Source organism: Monodon monoceros, unplaced genomic scaffold, assembly GCF_005190385.1.
Source record: "Monodon monoceros isolate NGI ecotype Baffin Bay Population unplaced genomic scaffold, NGI_Narwhal_1 Super_Scaffold_2, whole genome shotgun sequence".
Lineage (NCBI taxonomy): Eukaryota > Metazoa > Chordata > Mammalia > Artiodactyla > Monodontidae > Monodon > Monodon monoceros.
In genome coordinates, this window is record NW_021703776.1 from 87,709,737 (window position 1) to 87,727,485 (window position 17,749).

At 41.0% G+C, this 17,749-nt stretch overlaps 1 protein-coding gene across 1 annotated transcript; it reads left to right on the forward strand.

Moving 5' to 3' along the window:
- Nucleotides 1-4,128: 4,128 nt before the first annotated feature.
- STMP1 (short transmembrane mitochondrial protein 1) lies at nt 4,129-15,485 on the forward strand. Its single transcript, XM_029234431.1, has 3 exons — nt 4,129-4,227; nt 11,649-11,702; nt 12,630-15,485. The coding sequence occupies exons 1-3, from the start codon at nt 4,213-4,215 to the stop codon at nt 12,702-12,704; spliced, it is 144 nt and encodes a 47-aa protein (XP_029090264.1). The 5' UTR covers nt 4,129-4,212; the 3' UTR covers nt 12,705-15,485.
- Nucleotides 15,486-17,749: the final 2,264 nt, after the last annotated feature.

Below are 17,749 nucleotides of genomic sequence, written 5' to 3' on the forward strand. Positions count from 1 at the left end.
TTGGATAACAGTCCTGTATCAGATTCATCTTTTGCAAATGTTTTCTCCCAGTTGATGGCTTGTCTTCTATCTCTGTTGATAATGTCTTTTGCAGAGCAGAAGTTTTAAATTTTATTAAAATCTAGCTTATCATTTATTTCGTTCATGGATTGTGTGTTTGGTGTTGTATCGAAAAAGGCACCACTGTACCTAAGATTATGTAGGTTTTCTCCTATGTTATCTTCTAGGAGTTTTATAGTTTTGTGTTATATATGTAGGTCTATGATCCATTTTGATTAATTTTGGTGAAGGGTCTGTGTCTAGATTCATTTTTTGCATGTGGATGTCAATGATCTAGTTTTACTTTACTTACTTTTTTCCCATGTGGATAATCAGTTTTCTTTTTATGATTCATTGAATAGCCCGTGCTTTCTCACCAATCGGTAATATTGCCTCTGTCATATGCCTCAGATATGTAGGAGTTCTTTATATAAAGGAACTAGTCCCTTGTCATAGGTACAAATGATGTTTTTCTTTCTTTCTTCTTTTTCTATTTGCCATACTAACACTTTGCTTTTTTCCACTTATACTGAAGATCCTTCTATATCAACACATATAAAGCCTCTCCCTTTCTTTCTGTCTCTCTCACAGACACACATATACACAGTATTTCAATGTATGTACATAGCATGATTTACTCAGTTACTTATTAACATTTCTTTCTTTTTTTTTTTGCCACGATGAATGTTTTTGAGTATACACAAGTTCATGCGATTGCTGAGATAAAGGATATGCTCATTTACACTTCTGATAGTTTTGGCCAAATTGTCCTCCACAGAAGTTTTTAACAATTTGTTTCCGGACTTCCCTGGTACTTCAGCGGTTAAGAATCCGCCTACAATGAAGGGGACACGGGTTTGAGCCATGGTCCTGGAAGATCCCACATGCTGCGGGACAGCTAAGCCCGTGCACCACAACTACTGAGCCTGTGCTCTGGAGCCTGCGAGCCACAACTACTGAAGCCCACACGCCTAGAACATGTGCTGTGCAACAAGAGAAGCCACCGCAATGAGAAGCCCACACACCGCAACGAAGAGTAGCCCCTGCTCACCGCAACTAGAGAAAGCTCACGTGCAGCAACAAAGACCCAATGCAGCCAAAAAAAACCCACCAATAACAAAAATTTGTATCCCCATTAGTACTGTATGGCTATGCCTGTTTCCCTACTTTTTCCAATACAGTGTATAATCAAGCTTTTTGATTTTTGCTAATCAGGAGAAAAATGACACCTCATTATGGTAGTAATTTACATTTCTCTTAGTGTGAATGTCACTGAGTATCTTTCCATATGTTTGAGCCATTTGTATTTCCTTTTCTATGAGCTGTTCATATCCTTTGACCACATTTTATTGGATTGTTGGTCTCAATGAATTGTGGGAGCTCTTTACATAAAGAAAATTACGCCTTGTCACTTATTTTACAAATAATGTTTTTCTTTCTTTCTCTTTCTTCCTTTCTGCCATACAGAAAATTTTTTATTTGTATGTAGTTGATTTTATCAGTCTTTTCTTTTATGGCTTCTGGGTTTTGTACCATGTGGGTCATGTGAAAAACTTTCAAATTTGGAAATTATAAAAGAATTTCTCCCTTTTTAGTGATATTAATTTTTTTTTGTTTTGCTTTGTTTTGTTTAGGTTATTTATCTGTAACTTATTTATGTGTAAAGTGTGAAGTAGGAACCCAACATTATTCTTTCCAGGTGGAAAAATAACAGTGAACCTCATTAGATCAATATCATTTGTTGAATGATCCATGTTATACGTGTTTGATGCTCAGAATCACTGGTATGGAACTGAAAAAGGCAGACTGATCAAGAATTAAAATTTTGAAATGCAAGTATCACAGAATGGCAATGGATATGAAATTTGAGGCTAATTGTCCTTGATTGAAGTTCTGATCTCTTGGGGGTTTAGACCAGATAGAAAAGGGTGAAGCCAGGAGGAAGCTCATAGCTTGTGAGAATATGGAACAGCTGAGAGACTGGACATCTGGCTAAGGTCAAAGAGTTGATAGGATAGAAGGTAGGATTTTGGAATGTAATACTTCACAGGTGGAGCAGGTCCAGGAGGTGACAAAGTGTGGGTTATGAACATGATGGTGGATTGCTGAAGTGGTGTGAGGATCAAAGTCATTAGAGGTAAGGACTCTTTGAACATACAAATGTTCACGGCCTTTGAAGTCACCCATGATGATGATAGCTTGGGACTGAATGGAAGGCTGTTAGATGCCAAACCTTCAGTGAATGGGGGGACTGCCTAAGGAAGTCAGTAAGTTAAGGCACTGTGAAGGGGTAGAGGGAAGACATGAATTTTAAAGGAGCTTTTTAAAATATGAGAACATTTAAGTAATAACCTGAAAGTAGTCAAAGAATCCTGCCTTTTCCATGCCTCGTGGTTATTTGGGGTTATGGAGAGAGAGCCTTTGAAAAGGCCTTAGGGGAAAAGCCAGACTTCATTTAAGGCTTTATCTGTAAGAAGGAGACAAGGTTTTATACAAGGAATTTCAATAAATATTGTGTTCACTTTCTGGGCACTAGGAATGGAGTTGTGAACCAAATACAGTCCTCACCCTCATGTAGCTTATAGTCTGGTGTCTTGTAACTCAAAGCATGGTTCACAGACCACTAGTAGCAGCATCTCTTAGGAGCTTAGTAGAAATACCGACTCTCAGGACCCAACTCAGATATGTTGAATTAGATTCTGCAGTTTAACAAGATCCCCAGGTTATCTGAATGCACATTAATTTTGAGAAGCCCTGGTCAAGACTTGACTGACTCAAGTTTTAACCTAGACATATTGGAAAGTAGAGTGTGTTACAGCCATCTACCAGCATCTCCTTCCTCTTGGCAGCCACTTCAGTTCAAAGAGACCCTGTCCCTTCTAGTTACAGTTGATTGGAAAGCAACTGACACCAATCATCATTCCTTTCCCAGGTATCTGAAAATAGTAATGAAAGAGTGATCCAGTCTTTCTATTGGATGGACCATTTAATGAGTAAATTTAAGTAACAGTGGCCATATTCTGGAAAGCAGAAAAAAAACGTAAAGCAAAGAGAGAGAACAATGAGACAGATGTATGGAGAAGGGCAGAAATGGAGAGAAAATGCTGCTTAATGCCTAATAGCTTTCCTATTCCTCCTTGTTGTCTACTGTATAATACACTTTCATTTGGTTTAAGCTAATATGATTTTGTTTTTACTATTTGAAACCAGAGTTCTACTTAATATAGCAGATAAGGGTGAATTCAAAAGGCTGAGAGCAAAGAGAAGACGGTGGTCTTAACTTTGTAAGTGTGTGTGTTGATGGAGGTTGTAGAGGGATTCGAAGACCAGGAGTAGGAGGTGGCAGCTCTGTGTGCAGAGAGGCCAGGAAGAGGTCTTCCAGAGCTCACTGTCCACACCTGACACAAGACAAGCATTTATGGATCCCTTACCTTGTCTCATTTGATCCCCCTACAATTCAGCAAGGGAGCTGGTGCTAGCCCCATTTACACTGAAGAAAAGCAAACTTCAGGGAGGTTAAGTAACTCGTTTCTGGCTGCCCCAGGAAGTGCACGGCAGTCATGAATCGAACCCAGCTGTGCCAGACTCCAAAGGCCTCCATCTTAACCTCTATCACAGATCCTCAACGCAGGTTACACAACATTATCTGTGGAGCTTTTGAAAAATACAACTCTGCGTGGGCCCCCAGTGGAGTATATCGCAAAAGCTCCACAGGTGATTCGCTTTGCACGTGGGGATGGGACCCACCGCCTCCTGTGATCCTTCTAGGCCAGGGAGTTCTAAGACTGGTTGTGCATCGTTAAGTGTGGTGATGCCGGTTAATAATATAGATTCCTGGGCCCCGACCCAGCTTTACAGAAGCGGGATTTGAGGACTGGGACCTGGAATCTGAATGTTCAAAGCTAATGCAAGCCCGGCTTGGGGCTTGGGACTTGCTCCTAGCCGGCCCCGCACGCTCGCGCCGGGCGGTGAGTTCAGGAGGTGATCCCGAGGAGCTCCGGCAGGAGGTGCCAGGAGCCGCTTCCGGCTGAGGCGAGGCGAGGCGGAAGGTGCCAAAGGGGCGGAGCGGGGCGTGAACCGGAAGTCGGCCGTGGGCTCCGCCGGTCGCGCCGGAGGAGGCACTCTCGGACGGCCCACGGAGTTGCAGCTGACCTACGAGTCTTCCTTGCCGACATGCTCCAGTTCCTGGTGAGTGGAGCTGCCGAGGAGCGAGCTGGGAGCCCTGGGCGTGGGTCCCTCGGGTCCCACTGCCCCCCGCGCCTGCTAGTCGCCTGGCGGGGTGGGCTGCGGGGTTTTGTTTCTGCCTCACCCAAATCCTTTGGCCGGCATTTTTCGGCCTCCCTTCAAGTCCCTAAAACTTTTGAGGGGTCAGAGCGTGCGTTTTCAAAGCTCTTCTGTGACGTGCCCGCGTGCTTTGTGTATTCCTCGAGTTAAGGCTCCCAGGGTCCTTAATGACTTTTTTCTGCACTGCCACCCCCTGACGTAGACACATATCCCGTCGACTTAGAGCCCTGCTGGTTGGCGTCTTTGAAAACGTAGGAGGGCCAGGAATAAACTCTAAAGGAGCAAACCGCCAGAATTAGAGGCCTGGGGAGCCCTCATCAGACCTTTTATAGCTTCCAGACGGAGGGTGGCTGGTTGCTGGCCTGAGTCAGGCCCTGGTGTACAAATAATTTTTCCAAAATGCTCACTCTAGGGTAAAACGACTGTTACCATGAGTAAACAAATTATTTTTCATGGGTCTTTCAGTTAAAAGCGGGTTTTCTGGCAAAGCCCCATGTGTTTCAAAGATTGCCTGGTTGAAGGTTTCAGGAGGATTTGCCAAACTTCCAGGTGAAAGTCTTTCTTCCAGGTTTTCGTGCCTTCAAAACTGGATGTTTAAATTCTGATTCTGATAAGAGGCAGGTATTCTAATACCTTCCAGGTGGCCGATGGAAATTGAGTGCTCTTAGGATGAGATACTTTCCCAAATGTTACGTTCTTTATGAAAGAGATTAAAGAAGAAAAAGTACCCCTCTGTCCTTTTTGAGATGGTAATTAATTTTTCAATCTCTAGGCCGGAAAGAGAGTATCCTTGACATAAACTGCCTAAACAAGACATGGCTACACCTTTGCTTCTGGAAGTTTCTCCAGTGTCCTAACTGGGTATTAGCTTAGGAGTCAATAGAAATAATTACTGCCATATGGTTGTAGGAAACACTCAGGTTAAAAACAATGTCAACCCCAAAGTGTGAGATGATGTAATTGAGTCTCCGGTACAGCCGTAGCTCATTGATAACTGGGAGGAAGCACATGGATTCATTTACACTTAACTTTCTAAGTACCTTTGCAGAGTGACTTTATTTGGTTTTGAAATAAACTTTTGCTGTGTATGAATATGGATGTGACTGATATGCAAATTCAGAATTCTCAGCATTTAAGGAGAGATGCCGAAGCCATTCATTAAATTCCTAGCTCAGAAGTAACATGGATGTTCTCCCACCTCCTCATTGCATTTGTTGAAAGAAGTAATAGCATAACTTTACCTTGATTCTAACTCTGTCAAATGATTTACCAGCTCATTTGAACTTGGGCGAATCTTTCTCCTTGCTTTCAGCCATTTCATCTATAAAACAATGAGGTTGATGTAGGTGATCCCTGAGATCTTCTCGAGCTTTTAACCTGTGACCAGCCATCATGTCCTAGTGCTTAAGAGATCAGATTCCAGAATCAGACTCCTGCCTTTGAATTATCATTTTTAAGCAATGGGAACTTGGGCAAGTTATTTAAATTCTTTATGCTTCAGTTTCCACATCTGAAAATGGGAGCCTACTTCATGGTTTTATTGTGAGGATTAAAAATGAGTTAATACATTAAAGTACTTGAAACAATGACAGTAAGGACTCAGATATTGTTCATTTCTCCTTGGATTAAAATATTTGCCCATCATCCCTGTATCGAAACTTGCTCCTGTGGTCCTGCTGCGTCTTTTCCCTTGCTTGTACTGCAGTAGCATCCTTAATTGCAGCATGGTTTAGCCAGTTTGGTGTAAGGAAACTTTTGAAGCTTTTAAAGGGAAACCTGATATGATGGGCACTGCTCGTGGCTTGTGTACACTGCCTGTTTTACTGTTACTGGGGTAATGTATTGCTTTTCTTATCTCTCAGAGCAGCAGCACCTGGTACTCTTAATCACCTCTTTAATCCCTCCTCCCTCGGCTTTTGGATACTGCATCTCAGTGCTTTCCAGTATTCTTACACATTGTAACACACATGGACTTTTTTTAAAAAATAAATTTATAATTTTATTTTTGGCAGTGTTGGGTCTTTGTTGCTGCACATGGGCTTTCTCTAGTTGCAGCGAGCGGGGGCTGCTGTTTGTTGTGGTGCATGGGCTTCTCATTGCAGTGGCTTCTCTCGTTGCGGAGCATGGGCTCTAGGCACGCGGACTTCAGTAGTTGTGGCACGTGGGCTCAGTAGATGCGGCACATGGGCTCAGTAGTTGTGGCTCGCAGGCTTTAGAGCACAGGCTCAGTAGCTGTGGTGCACGGGCTTAGTTGCTCCGCGGCATGTGGGATCTTCCCAGACCAAGGCTCAAACCCGTGTCCCCTGTATTGGCAGGCAGATTCTCAACCACTGCGCCACCAGGGAAGCCCTGGAGGTCCCAAATCTTACTGTTTTTTTTTTTAATAGTTTTGAGATACAGTTAGTTCACACATCATACAATTCACCCATTTAAGGATTTAGTGGATTTAGTAGGATTTAGTGTTTTTTCAGTATGTTCACAGAGTTGTGCAAGCATCACCACTATCTAATTTTTATATCTAATATTTTATTGCCCCCCACAAAGAAACTCCATACCATTAGCATTCATTTCCCATTCCTCTCACACCTAACCCTGGGCAACCACTAATTGATTTTGTGTCTTCTCTCTGGATTTGCCTATTCTGGACATTTCCTTTAAGTTAAATCATACAATACGTGGTCTTCTCTGACTGCCTGTCACTTGCCTTAATGTTTTCAAGGTTTATCCATGTTGTAGCATGAATCAGGACTTCATCCTTTTTATGGTTGATTATTATTACATTGTGTGAATATGCCACATTTTGTTAATTCATTCACCAGTTGATGGACATTTGGGTTGTTTCCACCTTTTGGCTATTATGAATAATCTTGCTATGAACATTCATGTAGTTTTTGTGTAGGTACATGTTTCAGTTTTCTTGGTTATATACCCTAAAGTGGAATTGCTGTGTCAGATGGTAATTCTGTGCACAGCTTTTTGAGGATTTGCAAGACTTTTCCAAAGTGGCTGCATCATTTTACATTCCCACCAGCAATGTATGAAGGTTCTCCATATCCTTGCCAACACTTATACATCTTTTGGATTTAAGTCGCCCTAGTGGGTGCGATGAGACACCTCATTGTGGTTTTGATCTGCATTTCCTTAATGACTAATGACTAATGATGTTTTCATGTGTTTGTTGGCCGTTTATTTGTATATCTTCTTTGGAGAAGTGTCTATTCAAATCCTTTGCTTATTTTAAAATTGGGTTGTCTTTTTATCATTCACTCATAAGAATTCCTTATGTATTCTGGGTACAAGTCCCTTATCAGATATATGATTTGCACATATTTATTTCATTCTGTGGGTTCTCTTCACTTTCTTGTTGGTATTCTTTTTTTTTTCTTTGTGGTACGTGGGCCTCTCACTGTTGTGGCCTCTCCCATTGCGGAGCACAGGCTCCGGACGCACAGGCTGAGCGGCCATGGCTCACGGGCCTAGCCGCTCCGCGGCATGTGGAATCTTCCTGGACCGGGACACAAACCTGTGTCCCCTGCATCGGCAGGCGGACTCCCAACCACTGCACCACCAGGGAAGCCCTCTTGTTGGTATTCTTTGAAACACAAATGTTTTAAATTTTGATAAAATCAAATTTATCTATTTTTTTCTTTTGTTACTTGTGCTTTTGGTGTCATATCTAAGAAACCATCGCCTACCCCAAGATCATGAAGATTTACTCATATGTTTTCTCCTAAGAGATTTACAGTTTTAAGTCTTACATTTAGGTCTTTGATCCATTTTGAGTTAAGTTTTGTTTATGATGTAAAGTAGGGGTCCAACTTCATTCTTCTGCATGTGGATATCCAGTTGTCCCAGCATTCTTTCCCCATTGGATGTCTTAGCACCCTTGTTGAAAATCACATGACCATAAATGTAAGGGTTTATTCCTGGACCCTTTATTCTATTCCATTGATCTTCATTGATTTTAAAGAAGAAAAACAATTCATTCGTGTTTGCTTGCTATATCCCGTGTGCCTTCTCTAATCTGTATTTTTTCAGCCTTTTTTGGGAACAGCTGTCAGGTGAGTGCTTACAAAGCAGGGCTTTCATCACGTTGCTGCTGGTAAAGAGCAGTCAGTGGCTCCCCACCGTTTTGTAAATGAACTAAACTCCATTGCTTGTTTTTTGAAGTCCATCAGCTAGCCCTACCCAGCTCTCTGTACTAGTATTTCTCTCCAGTTTTTAGTTCAAATCCACTTTTCTAATTGGGCCTATTTCTTTTATTCAGGTCATCACATTGTCATTCCTGTCTTATGCCTTGATTCTCCACAGTCACGTCCCTTTCCAGTTTAAATTTTAACACTTCCTCAGCATCTTTAGAGCCTTTAATAACAAGTTGAGGTACACCGATCTCTTTCAGGTATGGTTTCTTAAAAGAATCACTTCTGTGTCACTCATTTTGTTACTTAATTCATGACTCAGTTCTGGTTTTTCATGCATCTATTACATTCAAGATCCTGTGCTGGGTGCTACTTTCTGTTGTTATATAACTATTTTACTTATATGTAGCTTTTCTTTCTATACATCATATAAATTCTTTAGGATAGAGACCATTTTATAATCTTTTCACAGGGCTGGATATGAAATTGATTTTCAGGATATAAGGGACTGTAATCCTTTAATCAAAACCTTTGGAGGCCAGATGTATTTGGGAGGATTTTTTTCAGATTTCTTCTCACCTGTTTGTCCTTTACATTACTTCGCTCATGTCACTCCTCAGTCCCCAAACTTCTGGTGTTTTACCATTTATTGTCCCCAATATGTTTGTGAGAAGAAGCTACGTATTCCTAAAGTTTCAAAATGATGGCAGAGAGGACGTAATAGTGATGTATTTAGTGTTGAGCTTGGGAAGAAGGCATTTCCCTTCCTTCTGCACTATCTTGTCTGCAGGGAGTACTATGGGGGGACCCTGTGATGTGGAGGAAGACCATGGTGATAGCGTCCAGCCATCCGGATGGACCACTGAGGAGGCTTCCAGGTCTTGGCCTGGAGGAGGTTAAGCATTCTTGGCCTGCAGAGAGGCTTCAGACTCATTCGAGACGTTTTATACTCTGGCTCCAGTCTAACTTCTCAGACTAATGAGTCCCTGTTCCTCAGATTTAGATTTTATTTTTTGAGATCCTTTATTTATTCAGATTAAAATTTTTTACGTGTCTAAACTTGTCTCTTGAGTATCCCATGAACAACATATAAATGCTTTTCTGGTGTCATGCATTTTCCTCACATTTCTCTTCATGTGTCCATTTCTCTCATGATGTTTATGTAATTTTACAATATCCCATTGGTAGACCTAGCAATATTCTGAAACTGGAATTGGATATGACTTGTCTAGAGACCCATGGTTTTTGTTTTGTGTTTTAAAATAACTGCTGTTTTTTTTCATGTGCCCTGATGCCTCGTGAAATTGCCAAAATGAAGACACATTAGATATGCCATATTTATTTTGAGACACACGTGGTAAGAACCAAGAATCCTAGAATGTTGGAGCTAGAAGGAACATTGTTAGTATAATGTTTTAGAAATCAGGAAACTCAGATCAGCAAAGCGCCAAGGAGGTTAAGTGTCATGCCTAAAGGTACACAGCTAGACAGTGGTAGAACCAGAACTCTAATTTATTTTTCTTGAAATTTTTCAACCCTCTGTTCTTTCTGTTTGGTGTTAGAGCTAACATTCTTAGATGATTTTTTTCCCCTCTTCTTCTTTTTTTCTTTTTTTTTTTTTTTTTTTGCGGTACGTGGGCCTCTCACTGTTGTGGCCTCTCCCGTTGTGGAGCACAGACTCCAGACATGCAGGCTCAGTGGCCACGGCTCATGGGCCCAGCTGCTCCGCGGCATGTGGGATCTTCCTGGACCGGGGCACGAACCTGTATGCCCTGCATTGGCAGGCGGACTCTCAACCACTGCGCCACTAGGGAAGCCCTTCCCCTCTTCTTTTAAGCAAATTTAATACTCTTTCTGGATTTGGAAAACCTCTGACTGCCTGGTTTCAACCCATAGGAGTGAAAAAAATAATTTTGCTTCTTGGTGCACATTGGTAAAAATATTCACAATATATGTTTGATTAATCAAATGATCAGAAGATGGTCTATGGTTAGACTTGATAGCCTCTTTTATGCTTCTTAACTTACAACAAACCTATTTAAATTATGCTTTTGGTGTTTAAAGCTTAGTAAGCTTAAAACTTATTAAGGATCCAGCTGTGTTCTGAAGTTCTCCAACTTGTTCTCTGTTCTCCAACTTGAAGACGATTCGACCACACCACATATGACCATTAGTGTTAAGTGCTGCGCTTTGTTTTTCTCTGTTAACCTCTGCTGTGTATTGAATAGGAGTGACACTGATTAAAGAAAATGATAAAAAATTCAGATGCCAGTTCACATTCATAACATTAGAAGTTAGGTGTTCAGTTGGAGATTTTTTATTATTGGGGGAAAAAACCCAGGAAATTATAGATCATCATTAAAACTCCAATCTTAAGGAACTTTGAAACTCTTTTGGTGTGAAGGGAGTGCTTTAAATTTTCATGAAACAGGTTTTGTTCAGGAAGAGTCACCCAGTGGGATAAACACTTACAGTTCTCTAAAAATCGTGCCTGTCTCTCTTGTCACTGATTAAGAGATGGTTAGGGGACCTGTGTTCTCTGCAGGTCTTAAGTGCCCTGCCCATTAGACTCCATCCAGGGCAGAGTGCTAAACCATGTGCTGTCTCAGTTGCATGTCAGCTTCCTCCTTTATCTCACTGTATATTTTAGTGTTTGAGTGTGAATCTAATTTAGGTTGTCCTGTGCTCCTGTTATGAATGGCCATGTCCTAGGCCTCAGGTGCCTCTTGAAATATGAAGAGATTGAACTGTGAAGGTCCCTTCATTTTCTAAGATCCTACGATTTATCCGAATGCTTTTTAAAGTTGAATACTTTTTACTTGATGTAGCAAGAAATAAAAAATCTCAGAACCAAAAAAATAAAAATAAATAAACTGGCTTTTAACAACAAAAATTGGAATTTTGGCTTGAGTTTCTAGAACTTACAGCCAAATATTTACAAGGTCGATGTGTTTAGTGCTACCGTATATTCTTTCGTATACTCTTTAAGCTTTTGGGAGGATATTTCTGTGTTTATTTTATAGAAGAAAGATGTGAATTCCATGCTATGCACGGCCCTAGCCTGGACACCGGGGTCTTATAACTGTCCTGCGCTCCTTAGGAGAATATTATCCATGTAGTCTGGTGTGGTATCGGGTGGCACAGAGCTCCGTCTCCAGTGTGACTCTTCCTGTTCTATCCTTACAGCTTGGATTTACTCTTGGCAACGTGGTGGGAATGTATCTGGCTCAGAACTATGACGTAAGTGACCATATTCACGTCTTCCTTGATTTCACGTAACTAATACATAGTGACTTGTGTTTGCTGAAGTAAGGTGTGCCTTCCAGCAAACAAGGTCCATAGGTCTGAGGAAAAAGTCCTGAATTTTGTAGAAAGATTTTCCATTGTTTGAAAAAATAACAGAACTCACAGAAGCACCTGTCACCATAGGAGTGCAAAAATCCCATCAGTTTAGGTGGTCTCATGGTGATCCTGAGCTGGGTTTGTTAGCATAGAGTAACACTGTTAGATTCTTACAGTTCTATGGAAAATCAAGTGATACTTAAATTGGATAATCTTTTCAGCACCGTACCCAGTAGTAGAGATGACTGAGTAATTTGGAGGTGGATTCATATAGTGCAACACATTTAAGGAGAACAGTGTTTTGTGAAGTAGGGAGTTGTATTAGCTTCACTTTACAGATGGGGAAGTTGAAAATCAGGTGACACAAATGCCCATGAATGGGGATCGTAAAAGGTAATGCTTATTTTAAAGAGATAAGGAAGGGAAACATGATATTAACTTTTGATTTGTTTTATAGTGAAGCTTTTAGTGTGATAAAGGGAATTCCCTTTGTCAACCTTCACCTGAGTCATGTGGTTTTCTAGGCAGGTGCTTGTTAATTTATGTCACATTTATTGTTTATATGTACAACTTTTACTTGGCACTGGATTGAGGGGCTAAGTGGGTATATAAAAGAAGTCAGATTCTGGCTTTTGGGGAGGGAGCCTACTTTAACTTATATCTTTTGGCATCCTTCTTAGGCAGTTATGAGGCCAAGAAAGACCACTGTTGAGCAGGTTTCTTTTAGAGGAAAAGTAAAAAATCCATTTATCTTTAGAGGAAGAGAAATGAAAAAATATTGATTAGGTAGATGCGAAATGATAATAATCTCTTTTCTCTTTAAAGATGCCAAACCTGGCTAAAAAACTTGAAGAAATTAAAAAGGACGTGGATGCTAAGAAGAAACCCCCTAGTTCATGAGGGCGACTCCAGCACTGCCTCCTGGATAAACTGATTCTACTGTTCTTGAGGGCCTCCTTTACCATCTGAACCAAAAGCTTTTGTTTTCATCTCCAGCCTCAGCAGTTTTCTTCTTTGCTAGACCCTGCATTGCCTTACAGCACAAATGGGGCCACAAGTTAAGAACAGCCCTTACTTTTCCAACATCCTCACTTCTTCCCTTCCTCCTTCCAGCCACTTGGGAGGTCCTGAGAATGGAATTATGGTGCTAGATTAGTAAACGTGACCTTTAATTAGTAGTCTCTCCCTTATTCTTTGGGGTTTGTACTACCGTTTTCAAAAGAAAAATTGATGAGTTTTGTATAGCTGACGAGATATAAATAATGCTGATTTCACAGTCTAGAAATTATATTGGGTGTTTAAACCTTTGGTACTAAATTATGTTTCAAAATAGTAATTAAAATGAAAATCTAGAAGCCAGTTTCTGGTGAGTTACCCACTAATTTTATGTTGTTGTCAGGAAGCTCCATAGTTGCTAATTTAACCAATAAATCAATTTGCTATTCATTAACCAAGAAACTCTGTTCTGAGAACCCTGTCAGGAACTGGGGAATTGAAAAGTATTTAAAGTAATGGCCTTTGTCCTCAGTAGAATTCATAGTCTAGTATGCATGTTTTTTCCTAATGATGCATTTGATCTGGCTCTGTTCTCTCATAAGAATCATACTTATTTTATGGGATTACAGGCACATTTGACATTACATGGTAGATAAATGAGAAGTTGTCTATAAAGGAAATTTTATGCCTTTTTACATTAAAAAATGTATTTAAATTATAACTTTATAGTGATTCTCATAAGAAGACTTTTTGTGTTTTTCTTTCTGCAACCATAAATTACTCTTGTAATTTTTCAAGTGTATAATCAGTCCATAATTTTTTTTAATTGATAAAAAAGTTTACCTAACTTTTCCCCTGGGTCAGTACAAAGTGATCTGCGTTGTCCCTCAGCTCCTAGTTCCTCTCCCTGGAGTCAGGCACTCGCTAGTTTCCTGTATCCTTTTGCGAAAGATTTTGTGCCTGAACAAACACATGTACATGGGGGTTTTTATACAAATGATAACAAACTATATACAGTGTTTTCCCCAGTGGAGGTCATTCCATATCAGTAGGTAAGGAACAAAGAAACTCTTTCCTTTTTTTGGCTACATAAGGTTCTACTGAATGAATATACCATAATTTTATTTAATCTGCTCCTGAGGAACATTTAGGTTGTTTCCTATCTGTTGCTATTAACAGTGATAACCTTGAACCTAATGTTATTATACATATCTGTGCAGGGGGATAGCTCCAAGCTAAAGTCCTGGAAGAGTATTTTGCACTAAATATAAATAAAGGCCCATTTCACTGGGTGTTTGGTTCCAGAGGGCTTGTTGGGCAGCTTCACTGATGACGCCATTTTTGAAGACATTTTAGCAGAATTAGTAAACTGGAAGAATGGTTTAGAGACCGTTTTTTTAATACAGCGATGCCACTGATACTAAATGTGATTATAAAATAAAGTGATTCTGCTTCTCTTTGGAAACATGGATCTTTCATACATGGAGATAAATTTTGTCCCTGAAGGTTGTACTGGTGCGTGAGACAGGTTAGGATCATATTATGGTTGGCTTCTCCCTTGCAGTGTGATCAGGGGCAAGCAGCTTATTTTTCTGAAACTTGTGTTCTCTGTAAGATGTGGATACAATACCTACCTCACAGGGCTTCCATGAGAAACAGTAGAAATAATGTATGTGATGTGTAGCACAGTGCTTTGCAAATTGTCCAATAAATAGTAGATATTAGTCCAAACATGTTGCTTTTGGTCAGAATACTTTTTCTGCACTCACTTTTGGAGCCAGTTTATGAACTGTGCAAAATTTGTCATTATTCTATGGTCACTCTCTTTGTTGAAAATCTATAGTATGCACCTTGATCATACCACCTGGCTTACAAGGTTTGATCTTGAACGACCAAATCCTCGAAGGCTAGACGTTTACCATCCTTGAGGGTATTCAAAATGCCACAAGCTTGGAAAACTGTTTCCAAAGAGGCATCCCTTGTTATCAGCCATGGAGCATTGTTATTTATGCGTGTGTTCTCCCAGAGTGGCTTCTTTGAGGGTCACTTGGACGTTGGAAAATTAGGTCTCTATAATTATATATTGTAAACAAAGCTCGTTTGGACTTGGAGCTTCCCTCAGGAGTGACACTTACCTCGATGACAGGATCATTTCTGCCAGTGGGAGCCACCCAGCAAATCACCTTCACCGTGTAAACTGCTACACAGTGAACGCAGGCTGACTTCCTGGTCACCATTCAGAGCCCCTCTCCTAGTTTTAGGTTCTTGCTGGAGTGAAAAGGAGCTCGGAGTTCTCAGGCAGGATTATCTTCACTGAGATATATTGTTGGAGGAACCCAGAACCATCATGGCTTTTAAGGGGTGTGGTTATTGTGATTGTGGCACTGAAAGGTACATTTCCTGGGTGTTTTGTAGAGGCCCTTGCCTTACAAAGCAGTGGAGGGATGGGAAGAACCATTGCAAGACATGCCTTTTTTTCTTTTAAAAAAGTTTGAAAACAACTGCTGATGTGACTTAAGGAAACTTTTTGCTACACCTGACCTTAAGAGGGTTACATAAAATTCTACTGAAGGTTACTCACGTGTGAAAAATAAGACTTCAGGGTTTATGTTGGGAACCTAAAAAATACATTGAACTGGAAAGCTTATTCTTAAACTGTAACCCTCCCAAACAAAAAAAAAAAAACCAAAGGGAGAGAAAAAAAACAAAAGAACTTTACTTAAAATTGTTAAAAGGCACTGTATTTTATGAGTTGAAGTTACCAGTTGATGTCTTTAGATGTCTCTTCTGATTTAGTGTTTTATACAGTTAAGCAGTTTTGATTTAAAGGGACAATTTTATTTCCTTCTTTCTAACTCATAGTGAACTTTAAAAAAAATTAATTTATGGCTGCATTGGGTCTTCATTGCTGCACGGGCTTTTTCTAGTTGTGGTGAGCGGGGGCTACCCTTCGTTGCGGTGCGTGGGCTTCTCATTGCAGTGGCTACTCTTGTTGAGCACGTGGGCGCGTGTGCTTCAGTAGTTGTGGCCTATGGGCTCAGTAGTTGTGGCACACGGGCTTAGTTGCTCCATGGCATGTGAAATCTTCCCGGACTAGGGCTCGAACCTGTGTCCCCTGCATTGGCAGGTGGATTCTTAACCACTGCGCCACCAAGGAAGCCCCTTCTTTCTAACTCATTTACTCAATTTTCATTTGTGTGACTCTAGAGAAAAGTTAGGATGTGTGGGTTTTCCAGTCGTCTGTACTTAACGGGTTCATGGAGCATGTAACATGCATCATGTTTTCACTTCCACTGGGCAGTTCACTCCCTAGGTACTATGCTGATGTTTGTTTTTCTGCGGAGCTCTCTCACATTTTAAATGCTTTTTCTGTTACTCCTCCTGAAGCAACACTATATACCGTACTGGAGCATATGAGGCTTTTCTTCAGTTTCCCGGCTCGGACTTTGCACATACCATTTCCATGCCTTACACAGATTAATGAGTTCTTCTCTCCCTACTGACTTTTAGGGCCTTGCCTTATGGAAAGGAACAGGGCGGTGAAGGGGAAATATATCGAGACCTTGCCTGGTCTTAATAGGGAGTCTGTGAGACTTGGATTTTCCAATGTTCAGTTTATACCTTTCCTAAATCTGGGTGCAACGTAGTCAAGTACTGAAGACCTAGCGGATGGCATGTTTTGAGGCACTGGGAGAGAAACAACCCAACGGTGAAGATTCGTGGGAAGTGCATGGGGCAGGGTGGGACATTGCAAAATCTGAGTTCTGCGCCTGCTTAGGAAAAGTGCAGTGAGGTTGCCTGGTTCTTAGCTGTACAGCTGTACAGGATTGGGCCAAGCAGAAGGTGCCCTGTAAATAGTGCGGGCAGCGTGCTCGGCATTCATTCTGTGAGCACAGCCCCAGGACGGCTCCCTGTGACCTCGGGTGCTGTCAGTTCCCTTTCTCTTTTAATGGTTTGGATATCTCAGTAGTGCATGAGGGTGATTCTAGTGTTCAGATGTATTTTTCAAACAGTGTTCTAAAGCCACCTGCTTTATTTGGGCTCAGCTAAATAAACAGGGTTCTATTTTGACAATGGAGGAAAAACTAGCTATTTTTTACTTCCTAAGATGGCATGTGAGTCTTTTTCATGTAAATACTAACATAAAAGATAGTATACCCTGTACTTCATGGGTGACTTAAAGGAATTTGAGAGACAACTTTAAGCAAATTTGATGTATAATCGAGAATAAGATGCAACTCTACTTAGTGTTTCTCAGTTTCATCATCTATAAAATGAGCTGGTATAAGATGATCACTTACAGCTTTTCTGCCCATGTAGAGTTGTGATACGAGAAGATAAAATCAAATTTAATATATTTGCAAGAGACCAGACTAGTAAGTACAGCTGTTATTGTAGTTCCTGTCCAACAGCAGAGTGATTTTAGAAGACAAAGAATTGTTAGTCATAGCTGACCATTTGTTAGTCATATCTGGAATGAGCAATATTCTTTGGCCTGAATCTGTGGTCTGGGGAGAGAACAGTGCTGTTCAGGCTACTGACCAGACCAAAATAAACACCCTTTCTGAGCTGGCTGCTTAGCTGACTGGCGGACCTGGCAGCAGCTGCAGGGGGGCTCCACTGCTTTCCCTTTCGGAGTGAGTCAGGGTCTCAAATAGCTGAACAGGGGCCAATCATTCTAAGTCAACTTTTCTTTCTCTTTTTACTTATTTATACTCCCAGAATCATCTTATCTGTGCCTTTGTCTTATTGTCTGACTTAAAGGCTTGGTGTCTAGGTTCCGTAATAGGTCAGACATTCGAGGATTTGGCTACCCTGACATTAGGAGTGACATTCTGACTCTTCTGAACTTTTTTTTTTTTTTTTTCCTTTACGGGGGCCTCCCACTTTTTTGGCCCCTCCCGTTGCGGGGCCCGGGCGCCGGCCGAGCTTGGTCTGGTCAGTAGCCT

Coding starts and splice junctions, on each gene's coding strand:
- STMP1 (XM_029234431.1), top strand. Junction 11,703..12,629: donor ATCTGGCTCAGAACTATGAC/GTAAGTGACCAT, acceptor TTCTCTTTAAAG/ATGCCAAACCTGGCTAAAAA.